Here is a 13170-nt window from a genome sequence, read left to right on the forward strand (position 1 = left end):
TTCCTACACTGATTTGTATTTATAAGTAAATGTACTTTTATAAAATGCAGTTGTTAAAGGACAACACATTAAAATGAAAATGACATGTTGCACGCGAGCCAAATCCACCAAATATCGGCCTTTATAAATTTCAGCTAAATCCTCTGCAGGCATCGGGGCGAGGCCCGTGTCGCCGAGGATAACATGACGTCATGTCATCTCCAGAGATCAAGGCTCGTGACTTCTCGTTTCATATAAAGTAAAGCTGGCACGTTGGCGTTGACGCCTGGACGATGCGCCCCTCCAACGGCACAGACCACGTGTCGGGAGCGGTGCCTCTCTCCGTGAGCTTCGACAGCGCCGCGGATTACTTCATCTTCACCTTCCAGGTTTTATTCGCCACCACCACGGTTCTTGTGGCGGGGACGGTGGTCGTCGGCATCTTATGCAGCCGAGCGCTGCGCCTCCAGAACAGGTTCATTTTCATGTCCAACACCAGCATTTGTGACACGCTGATCGGCTTCTCCGTGTATTATCTGGGCCTGTTTGACGTCCAGGAGGGATACCCGTCGAGGAACGGCACCTACAACGTGCTGCCCACACTCCTGGGGGTCAACATCATTACGTTTCTGTTTGCACAGTTAGACCGGTACTTTGCTGTGTGTCATCCGTTCATCTACAGCCGCTTCGTGACGCGGCGGGTCGTGATCTGCGTTAACGTCGGCTGCTGGCTTTACAACTTCGCCCACGTGCTCGCCAGGAACCTGCTGCCACTCGGCAAAGCGGTGCAGATGTACGCGCTCAGCATAGTGCTCTTTCAGTTCATCGTGCTCGCCAATGTCGCCATGACCGTTAAATTGTACGTCGTTGCCCGATTCCAAGTGGAGAGGGAGCCTCCGAGCGCCGAGAAAGACGGCAAAAAGGAATCGCTGAGGATCATCATCTTTGTTGTGATGAGCTTTTTGTTGCTGTGGTTCCCCTCGTTTGTGAACATCGTCCTCAGACTGACCGCAGGTCAAGGCCTGACGTTTCGAAACGAGGCCACGAACCTGTTCGCCATCATGGCCCGTTTCAACGCGGTGTGCACGCCCTCTGCTTACATGTGGGGGAGTCCGGCTCTGCGGGAGGCGGCGCTGAGGACAGTGTGGGGCCGACTGTGTCCGCGGTGCAAGAGGAGGTAACGGAGGCGCAGAACTCACCCACATTAGTTTATTCATGTCGCCACCTTGTGATTGTATTAATCTATGGTTGCTCATAATCCGTCTGTAACCACTTTCCTCAGAGTCGGCTCCAGCCACAGGAAGGAAGACAGGGCTACCGTCTTCTACAGGAAATAACTAGGAACTAAGGAATCCGACATCCAAAGTGGAAATTAAACCTGATATGTCACTAATATCATATTAGAACCATAATATAAGGCTGTAAATAATGAAAGTGATGTTGTGTCTTTGTGCATTGGGCGTAAACATCATAATTATAAGTACAATCCCGCAGATTCAGTCTAAAAGCTCTAAAGCTCACAATCCAAATGATTCTCTGGTTCAAATACGGTATGTCTGTGTGATGCCTGGGCCCAAAAGGAACGGACTGTTCACAGACAAGTAAACCATGCGCGTTCCTATAATAAAAACAGCCAACAGCTCCATCTGGTGGTGCATAATACTTATGCCTGACCACCAAAACATAAGCAGTTCCACCCTTCACGTTTGTGGCATTTGTTTGCTTTGCCAATGTGTGAAAAAAACAAACATTAAATTGCAGTTCCTTTTTAAAGGCGACCAGTGTTTAGTAAAAGTTATATTGTGATGTCTGGTAAGTTCAGTTCAGAGTGGCTTCATCCAAGTTAATTTGTTACCAAGTGTTGCAAAATTCTAAGTCATGGAAGACTGATAAAACAAATATAAAGTAAACTATGTGTTTGGGCCTAAATGGGCAACTTGATGCAGAGGTCATAATAGAATAGCAGAAACTAATAAACTTTCCAAAGTAAAAAAAAAGGTATTTTCCTAAAGATGACCTAAACCTGTTCCTTTTTTGCAGACTAGTGTCTGACTTTTTCCTCCAACTTTTTTTGTAGTATGGTTTTTATAGCAAAGCTCTCAAACCAAGAACATAAAACGGATGTAGATATAGAACAGATATAGCTCAGAAGACCAATAAATGACTAAAAAAATTTAATTTTTAATTTATTTACAATAAAAAACATTTCCAAGCCAAAATGTCATGCAAAAACATGGATCAAACCTGCACTTTAGTGAAGTAAGCACTAGTTTATTGCCGATAGTGGTTTGTGCTAGAACTTGTAGTATTTGATTAATGTTTTTGTTGAACTACTTCAACCAATAGATCGTATGACGTGTCCCTAGAGTGTTTTACAGAAAGACTCACGTCCTCAGTCAGTATAACTCTTCACATGCCTTTGACTGTATATGTAAAGCTGTTTTTTTTAATTTAATGGTTCACCACTATCTGCTGTCAATTTGTTTACCACTACCAAAAAATTCCCTTCTGGTCTGTGAGTTTATTCACTGCTGACAGGATATGTACTGATGTGAGAATGCTGTGGGTGTGTGCGTGTGATTTCTACCACAGTGTCCATGGTGGCTGCTTGAGTGGGAATGAGGCCAAAGAGGAAACATTAACAGGAATGGAAATGACAGCCCACGGCAAAGCTTGTCTGTGAAGGGATCGTCTGATCATCATCCTAGAAAACATGCAAAGTTGGGAAATGTGATCAAGCACTGAAATATATCGCATTAATGCTTGTAAAAAGTGAAGCAATGTGAATGTGATCGTCTTTACATCTTACCCGTCACGTCCCAGCAAAAATAGAGCAGGTATGCTTGGCTTGGCCGTGCTTCCATCAGTGATCATGTCAAGGTACTGACTGTCGTTGTCCACGGCATTATCAGCAATTAGAACAGCTTTACCTCCTGCTTCCTCTACTTGTCGTGTCTTTTGTACAAAAGAGCAGCCTCTGCAGTCACAACAAGAATAGAAATATTATACATATGTGTAACAACTTTGTTTTAGTGTGACAAACTATGTTGATCTTTAAATTTTGTCCCTCCCTAAAAATTGTTTAAACATTGCCAACAACTGTTGAACACTTGAAAGAACCTTGTTACATGTTTCAGATACAAGGTATATGTTTTGGGAAAGTGATGATTTTTGATTTTGCTGGGACAAAGTGTGAACATGTTTGAACATTTATGCATACTGTAGTTCAAATGTTCCTCTATGGACTCTTGGATAGTCAGGAATAATACACTACTTCTTACAGCTAATTTACAAACAGGTTACTAAAATCTTTTCATTCATGTTTACGCAAGAGCTAGTTTCTTGGCTGCTTAACGGAAACTAATTCTTACACCACAACTTTCGTTTCCTCAATATATCTCTCCGTAACCCACATCTTTCATGTTCCCATTCTCTGTGAGTGATGCTGGTGGTGCAGGGTCATACCCTCTCTCCACAAGGACGACTTGTCCCTGAATCGTGTCTGTGTCCCTCAGCTCTGAGCAGCCGTCCTCTGGGTCTGCGGGCACCAGGTATATCTCATCATAAGATGACGTCTATAAACCAAAGGAAAGAAGATTATTAGAACGTGAATGCAGAGTGAGAATAGGTTCATGTGAACTAACAGTGCTCAAGGTAACTTACAAAATGTCCTCCAAAGTCTTTAGCAGGTGCTGCACTGAAAATGTAACCTATATCCTCTGGAATGATGACTCGGAAATACAGCAATTCGTTGATACCAAGCCCTGCAAAGGTCCATAATAGATTTACTAAATGTGAACGGAACCAAACTTAGAGTTAGTCAGTCACTGGAATAACTGTATTATCAGTGTAGTTAGGCAGCATCGGGGGCAGATGATTTGACATTCCCAGAAAACACTGATTTATTCACAAATTCAAATGAATTTGCGCTCATTTGTCAAATATGACACCGCAAATGACAAACCGTGGCAAAAAGCTTTGGGTTTCAAATGACACTCGCAGCTAGCTTAGCCAAATTAGCAGTGGGCTAGCATTATTAAATTTGTCTCTGCAGCTTCCGTCTCACCTGACATGCGACGAAACTGCATGAAAACGCTCCAAAGGTATAGAATCAACGCCGCTGTCCGAACAACCTTTGCCATGTTCAAGGCATTTGTGTCACTCTGTATGTCACAGACGAAGCTGCAGCGTGGCTTTATATTTTCTAGTAGTCCTTTTGTCGGATGTTGGTGCTAGGTTAGCCACACAAACCTCTTCATGCGCATGCGTGGAAATGCGGTAGGCCCAGGGCAAAATAAAATAAAATAAAATAAAATAAAATAAAATAAAATAAAATAAAATAAAATAAAATAAAATAAAATAAAATAAAATAAAATAAAATAAAATAAAATAAAATAAAATAAAATAAAATAAAATTTTGGTTTATTCTTTACACAACCTGCAGTATTAAAATGTGCACTGGTTTTCCCAAGGTTGAGTTTATTGTGAATCATCATTCATACAAAAACTAAATACATAACATTTTTAACATTTTTTACATATTTTTTTTTTCCAGAAAAAACAACACAGTATTAAGTCAGACATCCAGTTTTTAGTTCTTAACATACTTTCCAAATGTTGAAGATAGTCCTTGCACTAAAATGCACAATAATACTTTTTGCTAACAACAAATATATAAAAATGTTAACTACATTGGGGTTAGGTTTTATTGTAGAACCTTTAATAACAAGGTCCAATATGACCCTGTATTTCTTTAACATGTTCCTCTTCATGCTTTTGTCAACTTTGCATTTTTCTTTCTTTTTTTTTCATTTTCCTCTTCTCACATTGCTCCAAGTACCCAGCTGGCAGCTCCGGGCAGCAGAATTTTGCTTTGTTTTTGCATTTGCAGAGCTTCTTTCCTGTTCTCACCTGCAATGAAACTCTGCTTAATTTCTGTGCATTTAGACATCAATAAAACAATGCTGTGACTGCCGTTGGACAGTATATTACTTTTGTTCAGGAGCTTTACATGCAGCATGTAGACTGAATGCCTTGTTGTGACGGACAATGTTCTTTTTCAATAAAATATGTTTCTTAAAGGTGTAATAAAGTGTAGCATGCTCCTTGACTGATGACCTGTGTTTTTTTTAAATCTGGTCCAGTATGAATGCCAGTAGAGCTAAGACCAAATGGGAGGAAGAGGGGGAACACCAGCATAGAAAGAAACACAGAGAGACAGATATACAGAGGTAAACAACCAGCAGCTAAATACAGTAATGCATTACTTCCACACAGCATCTGGTTTAAAATTTCTGATGTTCATGTCCATGTGTAGGAATAATAGATGACAAAATTCACCTGTTAATTTGATACACTACATAAAATAGAATAAAAAACATATAGTTAGCATTGAGCTCAGTCAATAAATATGGTTCCCCAAGCTTGTGTAACTGTTTGTTAGCCACGGTTTGTGCTTCTATTGGAAATGATGATGTGTGGAAACTAATGATATTAAAGAGAAATTATAATAGATAAATTGACTATAATCACATAATTTAAGCTTTTCTACTTAAACAAAGTGACGTTATCATTGAATAAGAAAACTATTAGTACCTTGTCAGTATGTTTTCAATAATGAGAGCTTAGTGTAAATTTAAATGATGACCAGTCATCAAGTGCATAGTGTGCTTTCAAATTACTGTGACTAATATTTTTCACACCCCCTTATATAGTAAATACAGTAAACGTGGGTCAGCACTGATCAAAACTGCTGGGTAATTTTGCTTCAGTGACAGTCAGTGCATATGCATGTCATGAGCAACACATTAATGATAAAAAGGAACATTTAAAGGGAAGTGCTTTTAATAGCCATATGCACGATGCTAAACCACCAAATTACACAGAAACAAGAAATACAAGATATAAAAGTCAGTCTAGACGTAATACCTCAAGTTAAAAATACCCCTCTAAACTCTGACGCATGATTAAATGTATCATGTAGAATGTCACGGTTTTTCACATGGACAAAACTGTTAAGACCAATTTTACAAGCTTTGATCCATGATCCATTTGACCCCACCTGGCATATTTAGCTGGTAAAAATAAATATCTAGTGTTTGCATCTTTCTTTAGACTTCACAATGACCTCCAATGGTTAGAAAACCCAAACTGGGCAATAGTAGTGCCTTCAATTGCAAATGGAATGCCATATGTACATATTAATGACATTAGCTTAAATTTTCATCTGCATGATTTAAAACAAACAAATAAATAAATAAATAGTTTATAATACATTAATTAATAAATAATAAAAGTGTGCTGCACTTATCTTTTGTAAAACCGAACTACTGACTTATTACTGAGCTTTTGGTGAGTGTGGTACCATCTAATGGCTTTAGGAAGAGAGACAGAAATGCATAGAGAAAAACAGCTTGTGCGAGGACATGCGTGCACGTTACACACAGATATAAGAAAGGACAGGAGCAGACAGGGCTGGGTTCATTCCCATTACATTTTTCCAGGGAGTCCACTGGCTCCAGGGTGAGACCACCAGCGGGTCTCTGGAACGGACCCTCAGCTTGCTGATCCTCTTCGGTATGACAGCAGATGACGAGCGTTCAGTCTAAATTTAGACACGTCAGACAATTAGAAACCACAGTGACAGAAATGAAGCAATGACTGCATCTAGTTTCGCTCAAAGCTTATCTGTACCTTGCCATCATCTCTCAGCAAATATTCGATCTCGTGCTCCAGACGGAAGAAGCTGTGAGGAGTTGACCAGGTGGACGGCGGCTCAATGGTCACGTTCAGCTCCTCCTGGACCTCGTGACAGTTGACAATCTTGGGGCTGTCTGGTTGAACTGCACAGGAGGTACGTAAGAAGAGGAAAATCACTTTCCTGAGCAGAAACATTTATTCTTTGTGATCAGTCATTTGACAAAAGCTGACTTTAAACTGTGACTTTTCTCACTTTTAGTCAGCTTACCAATGTCTCTGAGATAAAATTCCTTAGTTCCCCTGAGAACGGAGAGGTTAACAATGGCCTCAGCAGTGACTTTCAGCATGCTGCTCTCCTCAGAGTATGGCAGGAGTGAGTGGGAAAGCTCAAACTCAAATCCTCCATCGTGCCGGTCACTGTTGGTGACCCATTGGCACGACTTCTCACCTTTGGCGCTGCAGAGGAGAACGGTGAAGCAGACGATGAAGTGAACATGTAGCATAGCCTTTGCCTATAATTTATGCTTAATTATATTTACCAGTCATGCCCCAGTCCCAGGCGCACCGCTGTGTCGCTGCGAGTCCAGGTGCAGCTGAAGGTACAGTCATACGACTTTGCCCGACAGTTGAGAAAATCTACTAGAAAACACAAGCAGTGAGAACATTTACTGTAAAATGCCTGGATTTGGTCAAAAGATAAAAACAAATTAAAAAAATTAAAAAGCAGAACATTGTGCATCTCATAATAGTTCAGTATGTGTTAACTTTCTAAACCTATAACACAAGAACTATCTTATAATAAAACAGACTCCATAAACACAGTACATAATAGATGAATGATGTCTGACCTGCCAGCCAACCGTCTTCATGCTCCAGCAGCAGATGTGTGGACAATAACTCCTTATCACCCATCCAGCAGGTGTATTTGCCCATCATTGGAGTGTCGACATTTCTCACAGTCAGTTTCTGACTGACCGGGTCTACACTGATGTCAAATAAGTCTTTACTTAGGACTTGATCATTAAATTTCCATACGACAGGTCCGGTGGGCTGTTGTCCACAGGTCAATGTAGCTGTGTGGTTCATTCTTACCACCATAACTGCAAAAACACACATAACACATGTGAAGTATTATATAAAAGGTTAAGAGACATACAACCACAAGGGAAAATATATAAAATACATATCAATAAAGACATACAGTTTTCTGGAAAGTTGTTGAGTTCATTGGCTCCTGTCAGGATTATGAAGAGAGTTTGAAATACCCACAGCCACAAAGTGTTCTGAGGGATTAAGAGACAAGAGAAGGAGAACATTATTTTTAAATGATCAATTTCTTTTAGTAAAACCCTTGTACAGTACATTATTAATATCAAATTTCTCTAAATATAACTAAATACAGTGTTTGTTCATCAGACATTTTCTAGCTTTACTGTCCAGACTATGCAAAAAGAACCAGAAAAACTAAGATGATCGTTGTCTCCCCCGATTTTCGATGAATGCAATTAATTAATTAACAATTAATGCTTTATTTTAGTTTCCAGGAGCTGTTTCTTACCATTTGGATGAAGTTACTGAAAGCACTGAAGCTACTAAAAAAATCAAAAAGCAGAAGTTCAGCTGTGGTCCTGCCAATGGTTGTATGCTGTCACTGTCCAACGAGCAGCACTTTATATATTGTTGCTTACAGCACACATCATCATCATCATCATCATCATCATCATCATAGTCATCATGGCATCTCTGGAGGTGAGGCAGAACGAGTGGTACAGTATAGCAAACTGATTAGTATATTGACCCAGGTGGCAGACAGTGCATTTCCTTATCACTGTTTTGCATGTCAAATTTAGTAAAAAACCTAAACTGAGTTTCGAATAGGGGACAGAGCTGAAGCTAGAGGTGTTAGGTGTAGGCGTGCAGTGGGCTGGGGGATTGCCCTCAACCTTTTATCTGAAACACTGTATCATAACAGTATCTGAATAACACAACTGTAAACACACAAACTGGACACAGACACATGAAAACGCCTACATAAACTTCACCTTTTATCTTCATCGAGAATTTGTTCTTTCACATTGAGTTTAGTTTAGCTTTTCTCAACTAATGTAATATGCACAAAGAACTGAGGCTGTAATTATCAATTGGTCCATGGGTTTGAAACTGCCTGTGCACAGTACTGCATATTTGAATGTTGGGAGTTTATGTATGGGGCATAAGTTTAATGATATAGATAAATCACACAGGTATCGTCATGTCATGTGTGGTACGTCATCAAAGCTATACTGATTACTGGACAGGTGTTGACCTGCTGAGGACATGTAAGGCTTCCAGTGACACATCCAGACAGGAGGAGGAAGCAGAGACAAGAGGATTTTCCCAGGGTATTAGTCATGTACTGTATAGAATAAGGGAAACAGTTTGTCACAACTGTGACTGTCATGACAGAGAATGTTTAGGTCATAGTTGTGCTTTTTGGAAAACACAACTGTAACGTGTTTATCGTCCAACATATTAATCTCATAGCATCATGTCTTAATTAAACAGTGAATTAACAAAACTTTGCAGTTGATGTTTATGAAAAATTAATAAATCATATTCATCCTTTTACAAGCCATGCTGTTCTAAACTATGAATCAGTGGAGTGTTCTTTAAGGTCAGTTTCCCTTCCAGTTAAATAGCGTTTTTAGTATTCATGTCTGAGTATTCAAGACACCTTTCTTTACACAAGAAATCATTATCATCTACTGCATTTGAATGTTTAACTATAGTGTTTATATATTGCAATTTTTAGGTTCGCAAGTGTTTGTTTCACTTCTCTTCAACAGTTTCTATGCTAGGTTCCAGAGTAGTGTAAGTAAACACATGCTATTTGTACTTTCACTTAACAGCAGTGATGACTGCATTTTAAATTTTACCCAACTTGTTTTTCTCCATGTTCTGATGATTAACTGTGACAAGAAGCCATTTCACATGTTACTCTGAAAACATGGAGCCTTATTCACAGTTTCTTAGAATACTGCCTGAATGCGCTTTACTTAGCCCAAAAAGTCCTGTCAAGAGGTCTTACCCCGAGAAAGTCAACTAACATCTCAGTGCAAGGCGAAACTAGTGACAAATTGTATGTAATTAATATCTTTGTTCACCAAAGCCTAACATAGCTGTAGTTAAAATTTAATTTACACTGAAAGCAACGTGATGCTGTCAAATGCAAATCAATATCTTTGCTTTCTGGTGGTGCAGTAATGCAGCCATGTCCTGCATTAATTACTCTGGGAAAGCCCACTATGCAAGGTGTGAACCTCTGGGGAAAATAAATAGGGTCTGTTCCAAAATGACTCTAAAAAAGGTCATTTAAAAACTACTTGTTCTGATCACTTTCACTGACCACACACACAATCCTAGTACAATGTGATTTTGTTAGTGTGTTACATTAATGGTGTCATTCAGCATTTGGGTAATATCTCTTACACATACTGCTGTTCTACCATTTCAATCCTCTGCTTGGGAAACTTAAGCCTCTTGAAGATCTTTCTCACTATTTTTCACCTAAGGAGCTTTTTAAAGTCAGTTGACTACAGAAGACTTTAAAGGGAAATTCTTAGAAAACATCCTCACAATTTATTTCCTTAGAATTTTGTCACTGACTAATTTTGCACAAAATGAGCATTATGAGTACAACCTGTAGTTTACGCTGGACTACACAGTACTACCATTAAAACAACTTCCAAGATAAAGTGGAAAATAAACTATATTCACATCTGTAATATCCACCTCAGAAACATTTACTACACAGGGAAATGAGACCTGACTGTGAAGTCCTTGGTGCCTCCTCCGCCCGTCAGACTATTCTGTGCCCTGAGTCTGTGAAGTATGTTGAAATGTTGCTGCAAAGACAGAAATGATCTCCCAATAAATAATGAAAACAACTTTTATGAAACAAATGAGAAACGTATATGGCGTCTTTAATACTTGATTAAATTCTCCAATACATCTTTGATGTGTGACATCACAATGATGCAGCATGTCAAAGAAAGGTTTGCACATTCCACTGTATTAAATAATTTCACTGAACTGCAGAATGAGGAAAATTAGGCAAACAGGTAACAGCAGTTTCAAAAAGGTCAAAGTCAACTTTTGTTTTAGCCCTGTTGTCAAGGTGACAGTTGAAAGCACAGAGCAATACTAAGATTAAGATTTACAAAATGCTGATGTGACAAAATATGGTGTATCAAACGAAGCCTTGAATTGTGCGAGGGTGATGGTTAGTTTGCCTCATTCTTTGACGCCTCGTCAAAGTTTTCAACAAGATCTGAAAGTACACAGAGGGGGATTGAGGGATGCACATATATGTATTAATACATGAATAAAACAAATCTTTGCTTTAAAAGGGAGTTTGTAGATTTGCTTACCCGGAACATCATCATCTTCCTCTTCAGCCTCAACAACTGGGGCTTTATTGTCTCCAACTAAACAGAGCGAAATGACAAATTATTGATAGGAGAACATAAAACTATCGAATACACATGTACTTAACATTGAGCAGTGCTGCAGGTACCTGGTCTGGGCAGGGATTCTGCTAATCTCCGGAGGCTGGTAAGACTGTCGGCTCCCAGCTGGTTAAGGATTCCTGGGAGCATCTCTGTAAGTTGCTTGTTCTCAGCGTGCCCTGTGATTGTGAATGTGTTGGCAGCCAAGGAGGCCTGAACCTTTGGGTTATTGAAGTGGATCACTGTGCCCTGGGTAGTGAACATATTCACCTACAATAAAAACACACCATGAGTTGAACAACATAACACTACATGAGTTTAAAGGAACAAAGAGGGAACAAAGAGGAAAAAGGCAATAAAATTAAGACAATTCATTCAATAGAATTGATCAACAAATTTTTACCTATTTTCATTGTAAAGTTTCTTGCTTTATATTATTTTTAAACATTTTAGTATTAAGATTATTATCAATATAATAATCATTACATGGTCTAACCTCAACCTTAGTGCGCCCATGAAAACAATGATTTGGTGGGTTTGTTGTACCTCTTCAATACCAGAGATGTTGTTGACCCCTAGTTTCTTAAGGGAGAACTGCAGCTTCTTATCATCTGCTGTAGCTGTTCTGTGGACCACCTTCTTCTTTCTGCGGGCGGTCCCCTAGAAAAGCACAAGAATAGGCTATAGCATTTAAATCCATTGCACAAAAAGACGACTCCTAAAAAAAATAAATAAAACCATTTGCCCATATGTGAACCAACTCACCTTGCCCCCAATGCGGACCTGCGCCTGCAGTTTACTGAGCTTCTCCGCGTTCATTATCGATTCCTTCATCTGGTAAAACACAATCAAAATCTATTTTTATTCTTAAGCAATTTATGTCTTAAACACCACTTGGCAGTTATTCAACAACTTTATTATTAGAAAAATTAATAGTAATGTTTTTTGATAATGTGCAAATGTTGCTGAGCCCCTTCAATTCTACGATTGTCAAAATTAATTAATTAATTTGGAAACAAATAGTTATTCTAGACATACGCAAAAAACACTAATGGTTATTCCACTCATCTCATGATGGAAGTAATGATTGCATTAAAATTCCTACTTTATTTATAACACCTGTTTAGTTTGATCTTGAGATGTGATTTAGAGATTTAAATGATACTCAACTCAACTTTATTTATAAAGCGCCTTAATATCAACACAGTGGCCAAAGTGCTGTACACAGATACACAAGTCGCCATTTTCTAAATAAAATGGAATATGACACTATTCACTGGAATATTAGTGCTTGGAAATACCATCAAGTGCAAAGTCTAAAACTCCCCCAAATTCCCCCTGTCGTTATAATGTCTTGGCACAGCTGCCATAAGCTTTAAATAGCAGCAGTTTTCAGTCTCTACTCAACCTGCGACACCACCGCTAACGTCAAGGTATTGGTTGTAGTGATCACAGCAAGCACAACCTTTACCACTCGACTACACCTCTAATGACATAGTGACTAACGTTCCTTAAAGAGCTGATGTGAGGCAATTACGGTTCTGACAGAACGGAGACTTATTCTTTATGGTCAGTTACGATAACTGAGGAGTGGGCTGGGTAGCAAACCTAGCTTCGGCCTCCATATATGATGCTAACATGACAAATGTTTTCCAGGCATTCTTATTAGTAAAATGAGAAAATGAACTGCTCTTACTTCTCAGTATTAAAACTATTTGAGCCTGAGACATACACGGGACATACATACGTGAACAGACCTGGGACTGTACAAACACGCGGGTCACTCCGTCAGAAGCTCGAAAAAAAGGAGCTAAGTCCGGAAATGACGCACCGGTGTTTCTCACCTACCGGAGGTGTTTGCAGTTTTTCAAAATTAGTGCTCACAAATGAATTTGCCACACATGTCCGAAAAGTTTCTCTTCTGTTTTAGCAAAGCCGCAGAAACAACATGAGGCGTGATTAGAGAAGTGATTAAGTCGGAACGCTTAAAATTAAGATCACGTCG

The 13170-nt window shown here is 39.3% G+C and overlaps 4 protein-coding genes across 8 annotated transcripts; 1 reads left to right on the forward strand and 3 right to left on the reverse strand.

Annotated features, from left to right (window-relative positions):
- The first annotated feature begins 188 nt into the window (after positions 1-188).
- Positions 189-2287, forward strand: LOC114862654 (G-protein coupled receptor 183-like). Its single transcript, XM_029163211.3, has 2 exons — positions 189-1156; positions 1262-2287. The coding sequence occupies exons 1-2, from the start codon at positions 273-275 to the stop codon at positions 1314-1316; spliced, it is 939 nt and encodes a 312-aa protein (XP_029019044.1). The 5' UTR covers positions 189-272; the 3' UTR covers positions 1317-2287.
- LOC114862736 (protease-associated domain-containing protein 1-like) lies at positions 2137-4181 on the reverse strand. Its single transcript, XM_029163358.2, has 5 exons — positions 4046-4181; positions 3643-3743; positions 3445-3554; positions 2789-2956; positions 2137-2683 (listed from the first exon to the last, which is right to left on the reverse strand). The coding sequence occupies exons 1-5, from the start codon at positions 4119-4121 to the stop codon at positions 2563-2565; spliced, it is 576 nt and encodes a 191-aa protein (XP_029019191.1). The 5' UTR covers positions 4122-4181; the 3' UTR covers positions 2137-2562.
- A 313-nt stretch (positions 4182-4494) lies between these two features.
- On the reverse strand, positions 4495-10590 carry il12b2 (interleukin 12B 2). 4 transcript variants are annotated; one of them, XM_029163355.3, is made up of 9 exons: positions 10483-10590; positions 8237-9073; positions 7880-7961; positions 7527-7778; positions 7218-7317; positions 6947-7134; positions 6673-6821; positions 6473-6583; positions 4495-4890 (listed from the first exon to the last, which is right to left on the reverse strand). In XM_029163355.3, the coding sequence occupies exons 2-9, from the start codon at positions 8237-8239 to the stop codon at positions 4759-4761; spliced, it is 1017 nt and encodes a 338-aa protein (XP_029019188.1). In that variant the 5' UTR covers positions 8240-9073; positions 10483-10590; the 3' UTR covers positions 4495-4758. The 4 variants fall into 4 exon arrangements, with proteins under 4 accessions (XP_029019188.1, XP_055367831.1, XP_029019189.1 ...); XM_055511856.1 differs by having other exon boundaries at positions 8237-8421; positions 10483-10586; XM_029163356.3 differs by lacking the exon at positions 10483-10590 and having other exon boundaries at positions 7218-7314; positions 8237-10465.
- Positions 10591-10619: 29 nt separating this feature from the next.
- Positions 10620-13021, reverse strand: LOC114862737 (transcription factor BTF3-like). 2 transcript variants are annotated; one of them, XM_029163359.3, is made up of 6 exons: positions 12923-13021; positions 11931-11999; positions 11712-11825; positions 11234-11435; positions 11088-11144; positions 10620-10987 (listed from the first exon to the last, which is right to left on the reverse strand). In XM_029163359.3, the coding sequence occupies exons 2-6, from the start codon at positions 11997-11999 to the stop codon at positions 10941-10943; spliced, it is 489 nt and encodes a 162-aa protein (XP_029019192.1). In that variant the 5' UTR covers positions 12923-13021; the 3' UTR covers positions 10620-10940. The 2 variants fall into 2 exon arrangements, with proteins under 2 accessions (XP_029019192.1, XP_029019193.1); XM_029163360.3 differs by having other exon boundaries at positions 12913-12992.
- Between the last annotated feature and the right edge of the window lie 149 nt (positions 13022-13170).

Source organism: Betta splendens, chromosome 9 (assembly GCF_900634795.4).
Source record: "Betta splendens chromosome 9, fBetSpl5.4, whole genome shotgun sequence".
Classification (NCBI taxonomy): Eukaryota; Metazoa; Chordata; class Actinopteri; order Anabantiformes; family Osphronemidae; genus Betta; species Betta splendens.

Excerpts from the sequence above, each read along its gene's own strand:
- LOC114862654 (XM_029163211.3), top strand. The coding sequence starts at position 273 with ATGCGCCCCTCCAACGGCACAGACCACGTGTCGGGAGCGGTGCCTCTC. Across the intron at positions 1,157-1,261 it reads TGTCCGCGGTGCAAGAGGAG|AGTCGGCTCCAGCCACAGGA; the intron begins GTAACGGAGGCG and ends CACTTTCCTCAG.
- LOC114862736 (XM_029163358.2), bottom strand. The coding sequence starts at position 4,121 with ATGGCAAAGGTTGTTCGGACAGCGGCGTTGATTCTATACCTTTGGAGC. Across the intron at positions 3,744-4,045 it reads GCAGTTTCGTCGCATGTCAG|GGCTTGGTATCAACGAATTG; the intron begins GTGAGACGGAAG and ends GGACCTTTGCAG. Across the intron at positions 2,684-2,788 it reads TTTTTGCTGGGACGTGACGG|GATGATGATCAGACGATCCC; the intron begins GTAAGATGTAAA and ends CATGTTTTCTAG.
- LOC114862737 (XM_029163359.3), bottom strand. The coding sequence starts at position 11,999 with ATGAAGGAATCGATAATGAACGCGGAGAAGCTCAGTAAACTGCAGGCG. Across the intron at positions 11,436-11,711 it reads ACATCTCTGGTATTGAAGAG|GTGAATATGTTCACTACCCA; the intron begins GTACAACAAACC and ends TTTTTATTGTAG. Across the intron at positions 11,145-11,233 it reads AGAATCCCTGCCCAGACCAG|TTGGAGACAATAAAGCCCCA; the intron begins GTACCTGCAGCA and ends CGCTCTGTTTAG.
- il12b2 (XM_029163355.3), bottom strand. Across the intron at positions 7,318-7,526 it reads TGAAGACGGTTGGCTGGCAG|TAGATTTTCTCAACTGTCGG; the intron begins GTCAGACATCAT and ends TGTGTTTTCTAG. Across the intron at positions 6,584-6,672 it reads TGCTGAGAGATGATGGCAAG|ACTGAACGCTCGTCATCTGC; the intron begins GTACAGATAAGC and ends GTCTAAATTTAG.